Here is a 20,497-nt window from a genome sequence, read left to right as displayed (position 1 = left end):
ATCACAAAAGAAATTTTTATACCTAATGTTAAAGCCCCAACAGACACACTTTCTATGTCTCAAAAGAGTAGAAACTTTAATCTGTGCTGTATGCATACAACATAAAGTCTATTTTTTTACATGATAACACTGTCACTGACTTCATTCGTACAGTGATTTAACATAATGACTTTTGAAAATAAATAATGACATAGACACGGGATTTTTCTACAGGTCCCCAAATTTAGTCAGAATGGAGGTCTTGTTGTAGCTTATGTTACACTGAAGTTGTGAAAATATCAAAACAAACTTACAGGTCAACACATTACCAAAACAAAGTGACACGTCAGCTTTTAATCATTTAATGGAAACTGATGATTTATCATCATTGTCCAGCAGTCACATCTACTGTTGCTGTAACGGGGACAGTGTTTGACTTCCAGAATGAAAATTGCCCAATTTTAATTATATTTGCAAAGTCACACTTCAACACACTAAATCCCAGGAGTTATGGCTTTTTCCACAACAGATATGTGGCATAAAGACAAAAAACAAAAAGCAGAACTGCACATCAGCATGGCGATGAGTCTGTTTGACCTTTCCTCTGACATCTGAGCCAAGGCTCTACCTATATTATGTCTGTGAATAATAGCTCAAGTTATTATTTACATTTTTCTTTACTATGCAACTTATGTGTGTACTATGCAAGTTAATTTGTACACTGAGAAAGTCAAATCTTTCTTTTTCATACCACATCCAATAGTTTTCAAAGCAACTTTTACTCATCTGGTGTGAGTTATACATACACACTTCCATGTCACCAATGAAAAATCTAGGGCACCCTTAACTTTTCATAAAATTCATTACTTCTTTAAAAGTTGTATGTATTATATAGTTGTCCAAGTAAAAGCATGTTTGAACTGAAAATAGTTGTAAAAGGCCGGAGGTGCAACTGAAAGAAATGCAACTGAATGAAATAAAATCTTTTAATTTAAAGCCGTAGTATTGTACATTAAATTTAGGGACTTTTAAATCTTCACAGGAATGCGGTTTCTTTTATCGTGTACTTCGGGTGGAATTCAAGATGATTGGACATGAGGATGAAGGTACAATATAATTAGGCAGGATTTAGTTTCTCACTTAATCAATGTGGGTTCTTTGAACTAATTAAAATATTGTCACATCTTTGTGTTAATTGCAGGAAATGCACTGACTAAACAAAATTATTTATTTTTTGTAAGTAAAATGCCCTTTTAAATGTGCAGATATGTGTGAGGACAACAGCTCCCTTCTTGTGTTTTCATTTTTCTGAACTAACAAAAATGCTCATCGCAGTCTAACTGTGTTCTTCCATGTTGTCTCTCACATTAGTTTGAATCTCCTGGATAGCTGGGATTGAGTTTGCATGTGCCCTGTGTGCTTGTATGGCTTTCCTCTAGGTACTCGGGCCTGCTCTCAGAGTCCACAGTCATGCACATTAAGTTAATTGATACTAAACTGGCTTTGGACCTGGCATACAGTAGGTTCTGTACCTCGGGAAGTGCTGTACCAATGAGTGCTTACAAGTGGGTTGTAGTGTAGAGTGCTTTGAGTCAGAATGGGGCCCTTTCAAGACTGTAATGAAAAGTTTGGTGGCCTGAATAAATCTGCTACATGACTGAACTATGATTTCAAAAACCAGTGGATACTCTCGGATGCCCCTTTTTGCATCTGGTGCACAAGTGGATCAATGACCTCACCACACCCTGGGGTAATGGACTGTGAGCACACAAGATCTTTGACCCATATTTTGCAACTTCCGAGTGTAGTCATTACTCTAAAACTACACCCTATGGACAAAAGTACTGAGCCACCTCCACATTACACCTACAGGTGTTTCTCGGCCATGGGAGCCCTGAACCACCCATGAAGCACTTGGCGCACACGCTTTGTTCTGATGTTAATGCCATCAACACAAATAGTGAGTGGTGATAGCACTGGAGCTCTGCAGTTATTGGGTCAGCAGAGCTATTGCTGACCTTTACACACTATGTGAATCAGCACTTGTCGAGCCCACTCTGTGACTTTCCTTGCCCTGGTGCTCTGTGGATGAGTTGCTGTGGTTCCTCAACACTTCCACTCTGAAATTATGCCACTTACAGCTGTTCATGAAATATCGAGGAGCTCTGTAGAATGAGTGATTGCTTACAAATGTTTGTAAAGCCAGACTGCATGGAAAGGGTGTTTGGTTTTGTACATCTGTGGCAATAGGACTGCAAGCACCTGAATTCAATGATTAACAGGTTATACTTCTGTCCATAGTGTAGCTGCACAAGATGATGAATGACCTCTTCTGAGTGCCAAAGAAAGAAGAAGAATACTTTCTGAAGCTTGATCTCATAAGCTCATTCACTCCAAAGACAGTGTCCTCCTCATTGACACTGGTTATGTGATTGCTGCATAAGTACTTTTCTGGCATGGTTCGGGTCCACTTGGAGAGAAGGATTACTGTAAATTAAATTAGCACACAGTTCTGAATAACAACCTTTATCCTGTGCTGATTTTTTTTCTAGTGAGACAGAAATGTTCATAAATTACAGTTGTTTGATGAGTTTGAAAAGGACATGACTCATACATATCTTATGTCCTTTGAAGCACCATATTGAATATTTTGGAGCAGCATGGTAGATTTTGATGTCCATCGCACTCCATCAACAAAGGACAAAGGAATAGTGTTTTTAATCGCCTAGCAGAGTTTTTCAAAGTGACCTTAGGAAACATTAAAGCAGTTCGAAAATAGCAGTAAAGCCACCAGTTTTTCAAATTGCTATTCCTGGTGGGGTACTGCCAGCATTTCTACAAAGGAGTGAAAATGTGTGAAAGGTTGATAACATTTCTAGACCTTGACTTTTTGAACCATAAAGAGTTAAATACTTATTTGGTTTACTTCCAAAAACTCTACATGTAAAGATTGTATGCTTTTATAAATCCGCTATGATCTGCAATACGTGTATAAAGAACCGGTTTTAGCCCTCAACACTTTAGTCATATTTGCCAACACAGTAAGCCGGGTGAGTTATCGATCTATACGCTGCTTGAGTAAAATAAAACAAAATTGAAAAATAATGAAAATTAAATAAAACTATGATAACTATTTGACACACATTTAGTATGTTGTATCCCTGTATGCCACCCCATATATTACAGATAATACATAAATCACATGACTTTAAGCTGCTTTTAAAATCTACTCTCAAATCTACCTTTCCCAACAGTTAAATAGTCCGACATTTTTTTGGTCATTTCAGTATTTATTTTTAAATTATTTCTCGCATACACTGTTCATTCAAACTATTATAACCCCCCCCGACATTTCTATTGTAGATAGATTTTTAAAAACTGTATTTAATTGGTATTGTTTATTTATTACCACTACTAAACTGGTGTAGTATGGATGGCAATGGTGGCGGTCTTAATCAGTACGAAACGCTGTAAAACCTATAAAAACACAGGAGAAGTCCAAAATCTATCCCTCCTCTCTCATTTTCCAAAGCCATCCAATGGGTTAGGGCAGGGTTAGGCAACCTTTCTGATGAGGAGTTCCATTTAAAATTTCCTCAGAGGTCAGTGTGCCATATGATTGCATTAGCAATAAATTTAATAACGCTCTATATTAACGGTTACACACTATATAGAACCACTTTATAGAATTATATTTGTTCGCAGATGTTGGCAGCTATCAGCGAATAGTTATCAGCTGTTTTGAAACAAAAAAAAGACACTTTATCCATAACAAGTACTCCATAACAGCAAATGAACTGTACAACAGAAAATGCAAATGCTATTTATGGTCTCCTCACAACAATGATAAGAAAAATAAACTGGGCCAATATGGCATGTCTGTTAATACACATGTTAATCTGATCTCTGGTCTCCCACTCAGAGACACAGGTCTCCAAGTGTCCAGCATTCAGACGGCTACCTGAGGACACTCATGTGAGAGAAAATCTGCTCACACAGATATGTACAGCCAAATACTGTCAGTAAGGCCTCTGCAATGTTCTGAAGACGGTTAAACTTGTCAGGTAGTGATGTCCAGCAGGTGAAAATGCAGCTCCATGAACACGCACAGCTATGGATTCCAGCTGCTTCGATGTTATATGTATGATTTCTATACATTTTACGTCAGACAAAAACTTTGGTTGTAAGCTTCAGATAATTATTTAATAAAAGCGAGACATTTTAAATGAAAATAAGAAAGTATTTCTTTGTGCCCCCCTTTCCCTGTTAATGCCCTACCTGGACCCCTGGCAAAACTTTGCTAGACCCGCCCCTGCACAGTTACCAGCTGTCAGCTACATAAAAAAAGGATCCTGGTGTTATTTGTCTCTCAGAAACAGTTCATAACTTCCCTTCAACTCATTCATGTCACCTAAAAGGTAAACCTGTTTCTCCATCACCTGTTCAGCTCTGATGAGCTTTGTGTCTCTTTCCATTCTAGCTGAAGTCCGGGACAAACTGTCCCTTTTCACCTCAACACGAAACGCGTAATATTTCCTCTCGATGTGGGACGATTCCGTCATTTTACGGGACGGTTGGCAACTCTACTAACTAACCTTGTGAATTAAATAAAGTTCAACATCAGTAACATCAAAGCACCCACCCAGTTGTATAGAAACTCCGTCATGCTAGCTAGTACGCAGTATGAGTTATTGTAACTGACTGTAAAAAGTCAGCACAACGAAAATAAACCACACCTAAACTTGGTTTATATCTGACCCAGACAGACTGCAGGTCTTAACTTCTTACCTGAAGTTCAGTTCACCTGACACTCGGCGGCTGCCTCGGGGCTCTCCTCCTGCCTCCCCTTTCTCTCATCCACCTGCTGGCCTCCACCACTTGCTAATTTTACTGAATCTGAGGAAGCACCGTCATAGCGCCCACCAAATAACTGAGTTATTTTTACACACCGACCAGCATCTGGCCAATCCACCACCTTTCATTGTTTATACCGTTACAAAGAAAAAAAAAAGTCACCGGGCCACCAAGCAAATGCCCAGTATGCCGGATGGCCAGTCCAGCTATGGTCGTGCCATCAGTTAACCCTTCGCGTGCCAACTGTGGCACGCGTGCCTAGGGATGCCGACCCCTGGGTTAGGGTCTTCGCCGGGTCGATTCTGTCCCCGGGCCTTGTGTTTAACACCCTTGCTTTAACTAGTTCGAGGGCACGGGAGACTGAAGCCTTTCCCACCTGTCATAGAGAAAGAGGCAGGGTACATCCTGGACAGGTCGCTGTGTTGACATTAAAAAGCCATGATTTGCCCATTCCTGATTGGAGACGATGAGGTCTTATTTGCCTCCTTCTGATTGGATAATCGAGGCAGAGTGACTGTGTAAATGAACCAATGAGAGGCTGCCACACTGTGGTTATGAGAGTTTTCGCAGCCTGTGTGAAGGGCTACACCGCCTCCATTCCTTTCTCTTTCTCTATCGACCAGTCTGCACTTGGCCCTGTCTGAGGAGCTCGCATCCTTGGCTTTCCCTTTGCAGCACAGCTGAAGAGGGGCGCTTCTACGGACCCCATCTGCATCCTAAAACCGTTCTGTGTAACTAAAGGACTCAGTAAGCGCCGTGTGCGATGTTGAGACTCATCTTTTTGGCCGCTCTCGCCGGGTTCTCTCGAGCCAGTGATGTGCTTGAGTACACGGATGACGATTTCGAAAGCAGGATCGGAGACCATGAGCTAATTCTCGTGGAGTTCTTTGCCCCTTGGTGAGTCTTGTCACATGTTTTCTCCGAAGTATCAGGGAAATTTGCATAAGTGAAAAACGCGAATCCTAGCTTACTCGCTTTGCGGTTAACAGTTGAGCGGTACCCACTTGCAGAACTCTCAGTATCGTGGATGTCAGTGGGGAATTTCGTTTTGTCGAAAACGTGCAATTAATTGTGCAAACTGCATCGCTGTTTGTTGCTAACTTTAATGGAGGCAGAACTGTCAAATTCGTTCGCTTCTTGGCGTAGGACCAGGCATTAGCATGTTAGCTATTAGTCGAAAGGCACAGGCTAATTCGCTATGTGTTTTGCGTTTTATTTTACGTCGCATTTTAAGAGGTGCTGCAGTTTAGTGGCACACTGAAAATGTTACCTTAAACAGTGACTAACTAGTCGTATTTTAACTCCGCTTAGTTTCCGTTTTTTGTTTTTTTTGTTTTTTTTTAAAAAAAAGAAAAAAGAGATTATGTGCGAATGAGGCTATGAGGAAGTTGGGGGTGTGTCCATTCATTGTTGTAACCTTCTGATTGGGCAGGAAAGTTTTGGTGTCCACCTGGGATTGGCCCAGAGGAAATGTGACGTGTACCCTTGTGCTAAACTTGAATAAAATAAAAATGTACAGTATTCCTTATAATAAAGCACTAACGAGTACATTTTGTGCTGTCTGGTCTGCTGTCTTTTCAAACTCTGTAATTGTTTGAAAAAGGCAAATATTCACAAATTTTTATGAAGATTTAATATTTAGTCTTTGTTTTATTTTCTCAATATAATCTAAACCTTTGGGTTTTCGACCTACAGAAAACGCAAGCAATATTATAATAATGGTCTGTCTTATTAAGGACAACTTTTATATAGGTACCTGAGAAAACATGAAGCACAGCTGTAACAATATGTGGCTAATTAAATCTTCAGTACATTTTTCATGTTTTTGCTTGTACTTACACCTGTTTCCATTTATTCAAACATAGTTAGGCTGCATCATCAGATTCCACTAGGTCTACCTTGGGGTCTTCATCTGGCTAGGCCCTAAAGTTTTTTTTTTTTTTTTTTTTGCTTGTTTGACTAATCCATATCTTCTGACTTTAGGTGTGGCCATTGTAAACGTTTGGCACCTGAGTACGAGGCAGCAGCCACACGTTTGAAAGGCATCGTCTCACTGGCCAAGGTACTGCACAACACAGATCACTTAACTTTGTCCACTTCAGTGTGGCTTCTCTGAACTGCAGTGCTCTGTGTGTCTCATCGAAAAGTGAGAATAATTTGCTTTTCTGCTTAGGTTGACTGCACTGCCAACAGCAACATATGCAGCAAATATGGCGTCAGTGGCTACCCAACCCTCAAGATCTTCAGGGATGGCGATGAATCTGGTCCCTATGATGGTCCCAGAACTGCAGGTATTGCCCTAATGTCTTTTAGCACTGGAAGATCTGAGAGTTAGGTGTTTAACTTGGCGTTCGATCTGCCTCTTGGAGGAATTCTTTATATGTGAAAATGATATCCTTAGTGGGATGAGGGCTATGTGGAGAGGTAACTAAAGGATACAGTTTTCCACAACACCAGCCTAACCAGCCTTAAAGGTAAAGGAACAAGACATGGCTAACAGTGACTGAATTTTCAACATAAAATTCATACAAATGGAACCTCGTATACAAAAGAGCATAACGTTCGTACTCTGTTAAGCTGAACTTTCAAGATAAAACCAGCAAGTTTTCTACCACAAGAGATGTGAATTGATCTCTTTGCGACATCACCCACTCATTCAGTTTGTTTGCATCTTAAATCGGTGTACAAATGGCAGAAATGAGCAGGCGAATGGGCCTGTGGCTCTTCGCTGTCTTTTTGCATCCTTCTCACCTCACTACTTCTGTTTGCAGATGGGATTGTCGGCTTCCTGAAGAAGCAGGCTGGTCCAGCTTCTGTGGTGCTCAAGGATAATGCAGACCTAGAAAAGTTTCTTGCAGATCAAGATGCAAGTGTTGTCGGTAAGCATCTAGTTAAGGAAACTTTTCTAAAGGTCTTTTTAAAGCTCTTCACTAGTAACATTCTTCATAATTTAAAGTTTAGGGTATTTTATGTTACTCTTTGTTCAGACACTATTGCCGCTTTTTGCTGCTGATATTGAATCCTGGTCTGACTGACCATTCCTTCCCAGGATTCTTTGCTGATGACAAGAGCCAAGAACAGGCTGAGTTCCTGAGGGCAGCGAGCGCCTTGAGGGACAACTACCGCTTCGCCCACACAAACTCTGAGGCTCTCCTCAAAAGCCATGACATTGAGGGAGAGTGAGTAGATCTCTTTAGACGTCTCTCACCAAACCATTTAAAAATAACACTATTGCACATTTGGTCTCACCTTTGTATCTGCTGTTAGTGAAATATTTCTTTCTCGGCTTACAGGGGAGTCGTTTTGTTCCGTCCACCCCAACTCAACAACAAGTTTGAAGACAGCTCGGTCAAATTCAGTGAGGATAAATACACCAGCAACAAAATCAAGAGATTCATCCAGGACAACATGTGAGTCCTGCTTTTTAGAAGAGACACTTTGTAGAGGCGTCAAAATAATCAGTCTATAAATAGTTGATCTGTTTAGGATTAAATACGGAGTCAATTTTCATTCAAAGGTACATATTTACAAGTTTGGCCCAGTGCCAACAGGATCTTGTTTGGTAGGCAGTTGTCCTCTCGGGACACAGTTCAGTTCTGGCAGTAGCAAAGAGTTTGGCACGGATTAAATATTACTTCATAGTAAATTGTCCTCAAAGTGTAATAACACCAGTAGATAATTGAATCTTCAGTTAAAGGAAAAAATGATTTTGTGACCCGTTGTTTAATCAGTCTTGAAGGGGATCAGCTAAGATGGAAACTCTGCTGTTTGAGATCTTGTTTATATTCAGAGTGAGTTTGACCTCAACCCACTTTATAAAGTACATGCAATTGATCCAGGCAGATTTGTTTTGTTGCCCCCCCAACATGGTTTTAATTGTATAATTCTGAAGCTCATTAACATGAAGCTTACTTTGTTTTTTAATGTTTTTTTTTTAATATGTTTGAAATGTCCCTTCAGTTTGAATATTTAAAGGGAAATCATGCTCGTTCTAGTTTTATATATACTATTGGATTTTGGTACTAGAGTAGCTTTGCATGATTCACATTTCAAAATGGGCCTTAATTATCTTATCTGGGGATCTAGCGCTCCCTTTATTTCAGTTCTGTCTGACACAAGCAGATTCAGTTGGTCTCCCTTTTAAGCAAGCCTTTTTGTGATTGGCTCTCCTTGCAGAGAGTTTGAACTGCAGGTGGGTGTAGCTGCAGAAACCTGAGAAAGGTTTAAGGGTATCCACTTAAACTGACATCAGAGAGAAGAAAAGAATGCACCTGAAAGTGGTTTAGCGCAAGCTGGTGTTCAGATATGCACCTCCACCACTGCAACAGCGTAACAGATAATAGGGACTTGATATGGGTTTTATTTTGGGTAATAACTTTGACATTTGACGCACCTGCAGAGAGCAGTTGTTTGCTTATCTCCTCCGCGTGGTTTACAAGTGCTCCTGCTATAACCAGTCTACACATGTAGTGTTTTTGTTTGTTTTGTTTTTAACCCAAGCCCATGTGCACACAATGCAGGATACTCCTATTTATTTGTTATTTCATTTTGCTTCAGCATCACAGATTTGGAGGCTAAACTCAAAGCTCTACTTTGGTGTCTTTTTTTTTTTTTTGTGTTTTTTTTTGTGTGTGTGTTCTTTGTTTTTCTCAGCTTTGGATTCTGTCCCCACATGAATGACAATAACAAGGACCAGCTGAAAGGGAAGGACCTTCTGGTGGCTTATTATGATGTTGACTATGAGAAAAACCCTAAAGGCTCAAACTATTGGAGGAACAGGTAGGTGTTTGGGGGGGGAAAAAGCTCATTTAAGGTTTGTGGTGTTTTTCTGTTTCTGAAGCTGCAGTTTCCCTGCAGACTTTAAATCTGCACTGTGCAGAGATGGCTGATTCTCAGATCGATCTTGAATATCATAAGTTTTGTTTTCTGTTTAGTACAAGACCATGCACCTCCCCTTTGGCAGTTAGCCACATGCTAAGAAACGAAAATGAGACCAGATCTTTCTGTTTTTTTTTTTTTTTTTTTTTTTTTAATACCTTAATTTAATCCTCCACAGTATTATCTTTGTTTTTGGCAGCATGATTAAAACCATCTTGGCATCTTTCAGGGTGATGAAGGTGGCAAAGGGCTTCCTGGATCAGGGCAAGAAGCTGAACTTTGCTGTAGCTAACAAGAACATGTTCAGCCACGAGTTGTCTGAGTTTGGCCTGAATCCCAGTGGCGAACTGCCTGTGGTGGCCATCCGCACCGCCAAAGGAGACAAATACGCAATGACTGAGGAGTTCTCGTAAGTCCAGGACAACTTTTCACCACAATTCCCCCACCAGTGCACACACATCACGTCACAAGTTGCTAGTTGGATTTAATAGAACCCTTGCTACATAGAGTATAACGCTAAACAGTGTAGTTTTGTGATGGTGTGGCAACACTGTATAAAAACTGGACACCAAATATTGATATGTTATGAAATAAATGGAGTAATCTGGGAATATAATGAACAAGACTGCATGTAATTGCCAATTTGACCCCCATTCAGTTACAGATGGTAGCATTTGGGGACTGTGTTTAAGCTCTGTCTCATTTGCAGCATATCTGAAGTAAAAAATTGACCTTATTGGATAAAACTGATATTGACAAACTTTAAACTTCAAAATTTATATTTAAGAAAAGGTGATATCACAGTATTTATTGCACAACTCTCCTTATCACAAAATGTATAAATGTGGTGATTAGGGATGGGTACCGGTAGTAACCAGACCAAAAAGCAGCGCACATTTCGGTGCTTTATTTCAGTGCTTTTTTCCTGAGCTGTGATACACTTTAGATTCTAGCCAATCATTTTACGTTTCCGAGGATAGTAGGCGGGTCCAGGTACGTACTTTTAGAGCAGAGCTACAGATTAAAAATGCCCAAGGCGAAGCGGTCAAAGTCTGGCTGTACTTCACAGCAAAATATGCAAACTCAGCAGCCTGCAACAAGTGCTTTAAGCTGATACTGTGATACTGTCAAAGGAGGTAACACCTCAAATGCGATGAAACACTTGGCGACGCATAGCGTTTTTTTAAAAGCCAAGAAATGCGCCGTATTTGATAGCTTGCTGCGAGACCTCACACCGAGCGCATCTACTGCGGGTGGGTTGCCAGTTATCGGACCCGGAGCAACATCCCCCAAAAACCCGAAGATTAGAGTCCTGTCCCCTAGCCCTGCCAGTGTAGCAGAAATGATGATGGCAGCAGCAGCTGTTCTTCTCTGCGTGAGTAGTTTAATGTTGTTCGTGTGTAATTTACGTTGAGTAGGCTAACCGCGTTATTACATTAATGCATGTAAGGTGAACTAGCAAACATCATCATAGCTACATGCGGCTGTCTTCTTCTTTGATGGCAGATACTCCCTTCACCCTGGCCAAAAAGGCTAAAATGACCAAAGAAAAAGTGGAAAACAGTTAAACATGAGAGGTTTTGGACGAAGTTTTGTTTTGTTTTGTTTTTTTCTCCCCCATTGTTTAAGCACTGCTTCCAGCCAAGAGTGATACCATATATGCCCCATAGCTGCAGGAAAGGCTAACATTGTTATCTTTTTACAAAAAAACAGCTGAACATGAGAGGTTTTTGGACCAATTTTGTGTTCTCCATTCTTTAAGCACTGGCACCATTTCAAAAGTACCGGTTTGGCACCGGTATGGGATAAAACTTAAACGATACCCATAGTGTCTGATTCCCACCTCGGTTGCCTAAGAAACTAATCGGTAGATGAGGCGCTTGCTAAAAGAACGGTGCCTAGTTATGACTTCCAGCTCAAGGAGAATTGTGACTTTACTGACTTGTTGAATGTCTTTCAACAGTCGTGATGGAAAAGCTCTGGAGCGTTTCTTGCAGGACTACTTTGATGGCAAGCTGAAGCGCTATCTCAAATCAGAACCCATCCCAGAGAACAACGATGGACCTGTTAAGGTGAGATCAATTTTTTTCTGACACTTGTAAGATTTGTACTAAACATTTTCTTTGTGTATCATGGACATGCTTTATGCTTTTAAATGTACATTAAGCCTAAAGGGGACCTATAATCATTTACAGCTGCAAATGTTTATTCTCTGCCTCAGCTGAAGTAGCTTTGACTCATTTAAGAAATGATTGTCATGCTGAGGTTTAGTGCAGTTGCCTAGTTTGTCCAGTCTCTGAGGTGAACTGCCTTCAAGTCAACTTTCTTTTTTTTTTTTAGTAGCTACATCTTATTTGAAAGATTTCAGCCGTGGATGGGTGGAGCTCTGTGCTGTGTATAAATGCAGCATGAGGATGTGCAATTATCCTGGATACTCTGCTTAATTCAGTGACAACGCATAATCACAACTCGTATAATCAGTCTACAACACCCCCCACCCCCTTCCTTTCACACTCGCCTCATGTTTTGACAGCTTTAACGGAGATGAAGTTTTACTGTTGCCTAGGACTAGACATATAGAGATAAAGCCTAAGGCTGTTTGTCCACTGCAGGAGCTATCAGTCAGATTATTCCTAACAGTGGAACCCAGCACTCTCGATTGGGAACAGCAGAACAAATTGGCAAGATGGCTTAAAAAATAAATAAATAATTAAATGGATCAATGAGACTGCAATTCTGGTGAGGTACAAAAGTAGTGAATCAGAGGTAAAAATGTTTTCAAAAACCAGAAAGATCATTCGGTTCATTTGGAAGCAATGATTTCATCATCTTACCTCATCTGGATTACTGAGCATGCATCAGCACATTAGTAGAAAAACAACAGCCTTTGAGTGGAGGAAGTTCTTGGTACTTCAGGTGGGAAAATGGCTGCAGTACAGAACCAGCTCTAATACCTGCAATGTCTCTTCAGGTTGTGGTGGCTGAAAACTTCGACTCCATCGTTAACGATGACAGCAAAGACGTGCTGATTGAATTCTACGCTCCGTGGTGCGGGCACTGCAAAAACCTGGAGCCCAAATACACAGAGCTGGGAGAGAAGGTGAGGGAGCGATCCTGAACTGCTGCTAGTTCAGATCTTTCGCATTAAAACAATAACATGTTCTTAAGTAACTTATCCAGAACTTTAAGTCATGTGACCTCCTGGATTAGCTTGCTTTTGTTCTGGCCTGCATCACCCAGCCTGTAGACTAGTCTAACGTGTGGATGTTAAGGTTTAGTGAACGGTCTTGCAAAGACTTAACAATTTGCCCTGTTTGTTTCTAAAGCTGGCCGATGATCCCAACGTTGTCATTGCCAAGATGGACGCCACAGCCAATGATGTGCCATCTCCATATGAAGTCAGCGGGTGAGTGCTGAGTCATTTAATGTGACGATAAGGCTTGGGCTGTTAATTAAATTAAAGGTTTATGGTCCCCCCCCCCCCCCCCCCCAAACTTCATGCTGGGGACAGTTCAAGATAAGCAGCATCAGTGAAAGTGAGCAGCTGAGTGTGGTGAATTGTTAAACTCTTTAGTAGCAGTCAAAGCAGCTAGATTACATGTAACAATTTTTTTTTTTTTATTTATTTATTTTTGGTAACATTAAGAGGGATGAGGAATGTGGGACAGAATTTTGCAATATTGCAGATTTTCTGTAAGCGGAACAGTCAGGACATTCTTGTACCATGTGAAGGTGTACAATTTGGGTCAGCCATAAGCTTCACGCTGAGTCCTGTATGTGACATTAGAGTGAATTTAAAGACCATATCTGTCTGCCATGGTGACAGAGCATACAGTATGTTCCCTTCAACATAACTTGGAGACTGTTCCTGTATTCTCTCAGCTACGTGTCTTCATCACTGATAAAAGGGGGGGGAGCAGAACACTGCACATGAAACTGCAGACATCCTGAAGCTTAATTACAGACTGATTATGATTAGCTGTGAGCTATGTGAGAAGCTTGACTTTGGGAAAGGTGAAGGAACTCAGGTTAACATGCATGTGTGATTACCTGTGCAGTTTGATACATGGAATCATAATCTTTGTCCTCAACCTCTGTTCTAGATTCCCTACAATCTACTTTTCTCCAGCTGGACACAAGTTGAGCCCAAAGAAATATGAGGTGAGTGTCTGCTAAAGTGCCATTCACAGCGGCAAAGTGATGTCTGTGCTTTGCTGATGAAACCTCTGCTTTTGCTGCAGGGAGGTCGCGAGGTGAGTGACTTCATCTCCTACCTGAAGAGGGAGGCCTCAAACCCGCTGGTGATGCAGGAGGAGTCCAAGAAGAAGAAGAAGAAGAAGTCAGAGCTATAAAAGCTCCAAACAGGAACTCAGCAGCACCCCTCCCTACCTCCACCACCACAACAGGAGGATTGGGGAAGAAAAAGAACTAAATTATATTCCTCTCTCTTAGTGAACTACCGAATGGTCTGAAGTCAAAGACGTGGCCCTTCCTTTAGGTCCTCATTGCACTGGGAATGCTGTGGAAGGTGGAGAGGTTTTGGCCAGGGTCTGCCCAATATTTCAAAACAAACCAATTTTTAGGGAAGATGGGATGACTTTTTTTAAAACATGAGATTTCTATTTCCCCTGGTCTGTCTACTACACCTCAGGCTGATGCACTTTGGTTTGATACAGTCTGTCATCTGTCGCTTTAGTTTCTTGTTGTCATCAAAGGGGATCACGGTAATGGTGAAATTTTCTTTTTCTTTTCTTTTCTTTTTTTTTTTTTTTTTTTTTTTTGTAACATGCCTTTGATTTTGTACATTTGGAAGGATTGTGAAATAAAAAGGCCCACAAAACCAAAATGAACTCTGAAGTCTTTTCTATCAACTCAAACGCTTGTTTGGCACACACTTAGACATAGTTGATCATTTTAATTGGAAATTAATATTTGGTGGCTAAATGTGAACAACTGATGTATCTGTAGTGAAACTGAGACTTAAGCAGTGTGTGTGTGTGTGTGTGTGTGTGTGTGTAACATCTTCAAAAACAAATTTGAGTTATTTGGTTATATTTACCTTAAATATCACTAAACCAGCCTCTCTTGGGCTGGAGAAAGTTATCCCAATCACAAAATACTATAAATATAAGCCAAATAATCAGTGAATTACATCATTTTTCTGATATTTACTGATCTGTAGCTTTATTTTTTTTTGGGGGGGTACAGTTCACATGTTGGAAATCTAGATGTTAACCTTGATTAGAAGCTAAAATGCCACCACATTTTTGTAACTGGGGACATTTATAGTCCTACAATTAATAATGTGGGATTCACATGAGATTTATTTTAGTACCTCTCCACTGAGTGCAAAGAAAGGGAGGTGTTTTGTTAATGGGACATTTCCAAACCCTTAGGCTATATTACAGGTAGCTAATGCTAAAATCTGTATTCTTTTTTTCATGTTTTTGGCAGCGGTCCGAATTACGGACTGTATATAACATACAAGATGAGATCACTTTATCATCTCCCGTAGGAGATCAGAGAGCAGCTACAGTCCCATAAAAAACTGATTGCTGATGTTGCTGCAAATAGCAAAAACCCAGAGTCTCTGGATGAAATGAAGACGCTGATGGATTCTCAGACTTTTCTTGTGTATTTATTTATTTTCATATTTGTCACGCTTACATGTTTTACATCATCAAACAAAGTTTACTATTAGACAAAGCATGGGTACGCACCCAACCAATAGGCGGCGACTCCGCATGTGAGTTTGTCTGAGTAAACTAAAGAAGAAGAGATTGAACCAATGGGATTAAAGAGTAGAGGAGATTTGTCTGGGCATGTTCAGACCCTACACGTGCTGTTTCAGAAGGTAACGTAAGATATTTTTACTCTTTTTCTCAATTCATTTCTGTTCTCGTGTTTGTCAGCGTTCAGAAATACGTCGTTTATGCTTGTAATCGATCTCAAGGGGCGTTGTCTTATTTTTAACGCGACTTTCTGCGGCTCGCTGGGTTTTTCTTTTTATAATCAAACTGAGAGACAAACTGTGTTTAAATACGTGGAATTTCCAGCTGAATTTAGTCACATGCAAACTCGTTTTACATGAGCTTCAGGTTTTTTTTCTGAAATGTTACCGGCTAGTGTTTGATTTCAAAAGTGCCAAGCGTGTTTTTTGTAAAAAACTGTAAGCTTTTACAATCTATCAAGGCCTCGCCATATCCGGATCATCCAGGCGGATGATGGGTGCTTTGTATATACAGCCTGAATTGTATGCTGGATTTGTTATTTATCAACATGAAGGAAAAAGTTTTTAAACTTTAACTTGACACCACCATCATATTTATGCCACTAAGAAGAGTCAAACTCTGCACTTATGGGGTGTTTGTAATGTGTTAGTGTCAGGTATGTGGCCCTTAAAGGCACCCGTATGTATGGCCACGTGTCCAGATTATTGTGGCTGGAGAATTACGATGTTCAGGTGGTATCAAATACGTTAGTCTCAAACTTTTTTGCTTTATTGTCTTCATAGTGCATGAAGTAAAAAACGGAGCTGTACCAAAGTGATTTACTTTCGCATTAGCTAAAATTCCCTTTCAGGTGTACCAAAAATGCGACTATGCAGGGACAGTCCTCCTTGGGTGTTTTTCCAATCCTAAAAACATGAAGAATTCCTCATGTTTGCAGAACATCGATACAGCCTATGGGTCTGAAAAGTGAAGCAAGTGCGCAAAATGCCTTACATTTGCATTTATTAATTAATTCATCCCTTATTTTATCGGGTCCATTTAGGGATCACCACATCTCCCTTCATTTCACACAATTCCTAGGATCCTCTTTTATCACCTCAGACCTTTCTCTGCATGTCCTCTTTCACTACATAATTGATCTACTCTGTGGTCTTTCTCTTTTCCTCCTGCCTTGCAGCTTCATCTTCTCCAAGATATTCACTCTCCTGCTCATGCTCAAACCGCCATCTTCAAAGTCTCTAGTTTCAGGTCATTCCAGATGAAATTTGAAGTTCTGGTTATTGTATTAGTATTAGGAATTACACTGGGTGTGGTCCTGCCTTAGCCAATCATTTCCTCCTAAGATGGTGCTTGTGATTCCACCAGACCTGCTTCATATTGCTGGTTCTGTTGATGCTGTGTAAAAAGCAGATAAAGAGGGAAGCTGTGCAAAGGATGAAACTAAACTGCATGTGAAACATGGTGTTAATTTGTGCCTGGTGTATTCCTTGGGTTATCCAGGATATGTTAACCGGCTAATGACTTGTCAGTCCCCATGTACTGTGTATTGTACAGGAATAGTTCATTAACTTTTTTTTTAATCATTTTCACGTCATTTCAATAATCTGCAGTTCATGATGAGCCACATTTTTAATAAGGGTGATCACTATCCTGACTTTTGTGTTGTTTCCTCAGACATGACTGTGAAAACTGTTCCACGAATCAATGATGGCAGAGTCATCAAACAGGAGAAAAGCCTCCTCACGAGGTCTTCTCAGCAATTATCGGTATCTGTGTAAAAAAGCCATGGTGCTCTGCGCCATGGAGAATGCAAGAGCCAGGAAGAGGCATCAGGAAAAGAGGATAATCGCCAACATGAAGATGAAAAGAACGGACGCCCACCATGAATCACTTGATACAAACGTATTGATCAAAAGGTCTAAAATGAGCGCTCCAGAACAGGAAGATCAAAGCACTTTGAACTCTGAAAGCACTGATCTATCCAAACATACATCAGTGTCTGGAACAGCTAACCACCACTCTGTCATTGGGGCCCTTGGAGATCGCTGGGAGATGGACAGTGGCTTCTCCTCTGAAGCCAGTCCTCCAGCCAGTGGTCGAAGTTCGCCGTGTTTCAGCTCCTGCCCGACTACAGTGGTGGCATTGGACTGTGAGATGGTGGGGACAGGGTCTGGAGGACGTTGCAGCGAGCTGGCCCGCTGCAGCATCCTGGACTATCATGGGAACGTGCTGTATGATAAATACGTGAAACCTTGTCAGCCTGTCACAGACTTCAGGACTCGCTGGAGCGGCATCCGAAGGCATCATCTCCTCAACGCCCCACCCTTCATTCAAGCCAGAGAAGAGGTACGTCTGAGTGTTTGTAGACAACAGTGATGAAAGATTTAACCTGGGCTCTAAAATGGAGACTCTGTTCTCCTGGGATAATCTGGTGGATTGAGGAGAAAAACTTCAGTTTAATCATTTTAGGACACTCTGTCATCATGGGGGGAGGAGGACTGTATATCAGACTTTTGTTCTATCATGTGCCCAACTTGAGTTTTTATTTGAAGAAAGTGGAATCCTTACTTTAAATTTTTATCCTTCAGCCGATAACCATGGTGTTATCGTCACCCCACCGGCAGTGCGATAGGGTGATGCTCAAATGAACACAATAGGTGCATTAACTAAAACTCTTGGCCAAGTTTAAATCTCGATGAATCATCCCTTTTTTTTTTTTTTTTCTTTTTTTTTTTCTTCCTTGTTTTGTGTAGTACCAGGCTGAAAGTGTAAGCATGCTTGGTCTTGCTCTTTATTTGTCTATTTTAACATGTTAAAAAAATGTGGAAATGCAATGCACTACTGGAAGCTAATCGGGGCAGTACCGCTTATGTCATCTGCCAAGACTAAGCTCAATACTAACGAAGAAGAACGTAGTGCGAACTGCAAAACAGGAGGACGGAAACAGATTTTAAAAAATATAAAGGCATTTCACAGAAAACAAAGTTAAATGCAGCCTGCGTGTAGTCGAGCTTTCCTTCCACAACAGCACTGCTGCAGCGCACGAGCACTTAAAACATTGTCACTTGACTTTATGATGAGTTTAGAGCCCTTAGTCTGTCACAGGACATAAGTATGAAGACTTCAAGCTAGAGCCGAGAGAGACTGAATCTGCAAATTAGATTACAAATGAAATGCATGACAGCAGAAATCTAACCCCTGAATTCTGGAATTACTTCAGTAAACTTATTTGAATCTGTTACAGTCTAAAAAAAAAAAAAAAATTAAATGTTAAGTAAATTGTCTTCCTTCTTGTTCCCTTGCATGGATTCTCACTCTCTACCTTAGATCCTCAGTATACTTGAAGGCAAAGTGGTCGTGGGCCACTCCATCTATAATGACTTTGAGGCACTGGACATGGTTCATCCCTGTCACATGGTCAGGGACACGAGTACAACGCGTCTCCTCAGCCGGTTGGCCGGTTTCCCCAGTAAATGCTGTCCCTCCCTCAGAACGCTGGCAAATAAGCTGCTGAACAGGAGCATACAGGTGAGAGCTTGAGATGAGAGGACGCTCCAAAACAAGTGATGAGCGGCTGTTTTGGAAACTTGTTCCTTTCAGGTCACAGCATTTTTCACTGAAGTTATTTTCTGGTATCTGAGACTAGATTTAGTAATATGCTCGTGTAACTGTTGTTGTAACCCTGTGGATCCTATCACTCTCTCAGGTTGGGAAGCGAGGTCATTGTTCAGTGGAGGATGCTCAGGCTGCGCTCGACCTCTACAAGCTGGTGGAGGGGGAGTGGGAGCAGGAGGTGCAGAACAAGCTGAGGGATGACGACGCTCCACTCGAGCCAAGCTTCTCCTCATCAAAGCACTACATGCAGGACGAGTACTGGCCGGATGACATCATTGCTGATGGCCAATAGGAGAAAAGTAATGGTGGGACAGTGGGAAATACCTCAGCAGGCTCCTTTTGCGTGATGATGTTCGTAGTCATCAGAGCAGGTTCAGAGAGTTAATGGAAGTCCGATCTGAATGAATGTTAGAAATGTTAAATTGAAGGTGTCCTGAATCACTTTGGAGAGAAATACCTTTAAAATGTGGAACAAAAACACTTTCTAACTTATTGCGTTTAACATGTTCAGAGCTTCTAACAAAAGATTTTTGGTTGTCTGTAGAAATGGTTGATCAAATTAGTCGTTCCAGACTTGATTGTATTTATAAAGTAAGAGTTGGTGCTCTTGCGTTTGAGGTTTGCAGTTCTCTAACAAGTATCTGCTCTTACTTGAAAAATTCATCTATTAATTGGAAAAGATGACATAAATGTAGCTGTTCTTGAAAACACAAGATGAATGACTGCTTTTGAAATGTTAGTTACTGCCTTGATAGAAAAACTTGGAAATCACAAATATTACTATGAGCTGATATTGGTCATGTGGACTGATTTTAGCAGGGTTCGGTTAGTATTTTGATCATCTCACATTGTAAGCTGCTCTGAAATGTCCTAATAAAACTGCATCATGTTTAAAAACAAAAAGTCCCATTGTTTGATATTAGTGCATGTGAGGATAATTTTAGAAGTTCACAATGCAGACACCTCCAGCCTCACTAAAGTCATTCCCTGATGATGAAAGACCCTTTACTGTACATTCTTCTTTCAGGTTGGTTTCCTAAGCACACTGTGTCATATCAGTTCAGGTTGTGGGTTTCTGTTAGCACCAGTAGCATTACATAATGAAATCTCACTTTTAAGTGTTGGGAAATAATTTGGGGATCATTCAGACCTACTATTAAGCGTCACAAATACAGGCTCAGCATGTGAAACGATGTGATGGCACCCTGGCCAAATGGGTTACAAAACCCCTTCCATAACCTGGCCCAGTATCCTCATTTAACTTGGCAAAAGCTGTTTTTAGAGGATAAGCCAAACAAAAGGAAACATACTCGTTTCCAGACAGCGATTTAACTAACGTGCACAATTTACTTTATGTAGGCGAGTGCATTAAGCTGCAGGTGGAGCTGTACATATGTTTTTACATCTCATGCTTTAAATTCTCAAGCATCTTTATACAC

At 40.7% G+C, this 20,497-nt stretch overlaps 2 protein-coding genes across 2 annotated transcripts; both read left to right on the top strand.

Moving 5' to 3' along the window:
- The first annotated feature begins 5,397 nt into the window (after positions 1–5,397).
- On the top strand, positions 5,398–14,418 carry pdia3 (protein disulfide isomerase family A, member 3). The gene is made up of 13 exons (XM_040026368.1): positions 5,398–5,730; positions 6,817–6,895; positions 7,007–7,124; positions 7,605–7,712; positions 7,883–8,012; positions 8,127–8,243; positions 9,487–9,612; positions 9,941–10,120; positions 11,675–11,783; positions 12,683–12,811; positions 13,038–13,117; positions 13,815–13,872; positions 13,953–14,418. The coding sequence occupies exons 1-13, from the start codon at positions 5,597–5,599 to the stop codon at positions 14,061–14,063; spliced, it is 1,479 nt and encodes a 492-aa protein (XP_039882302.1). The 5' UTR covers positions 5,398–5,596; the 3' UTR covers positions 14,064–14,418.
- A 1,016-nt stretch (positions 14,419–15,434) lies between these two features.
- isg20 (interferon stimulated exonuclease gene) lies at positions 15,435–19,961 on the top strand. The gene is made up of 4 exons (XM_040026377.1): positions 15,435–15,565; positions 17,118–17,789; positions 18,771–18,971; positions 19,150–19,961. The coding sequence occupies exons 2-4, from the start codon at positions 17,148–17,150 to the stop codon at positions 19,348–19,350; spliced, it is 1,044 nt and encodes a 347-aa protein (XP_039882311.1). The 5' UTR covers positions 15,435–15,565; positions 17,118–17,147; the 3' UTR covers positions 19,351–19,961.
- Positions 19,962–20,497: the final 536 nt, after the last annotated feature.

Source organism: Simochromis diagramma, unplaced genomic scaffold (assembly GCF_900408965.1).
Source record: "Simochromis diagramma unplaced genomic scaffold, fSimDia1.1 OVJJ01000293.1, whole genome shotgun sequence".
Classification (NCBI taxonomy): Eukaryota; Metazoa; Chordata; class Actinopteri; order Cichliformes; family Cichlidae; genus Simochromis; species Simochromis diagramma.
This window is presented reverse-complemented; position numbering and strand designations above follow the sequence as displayed.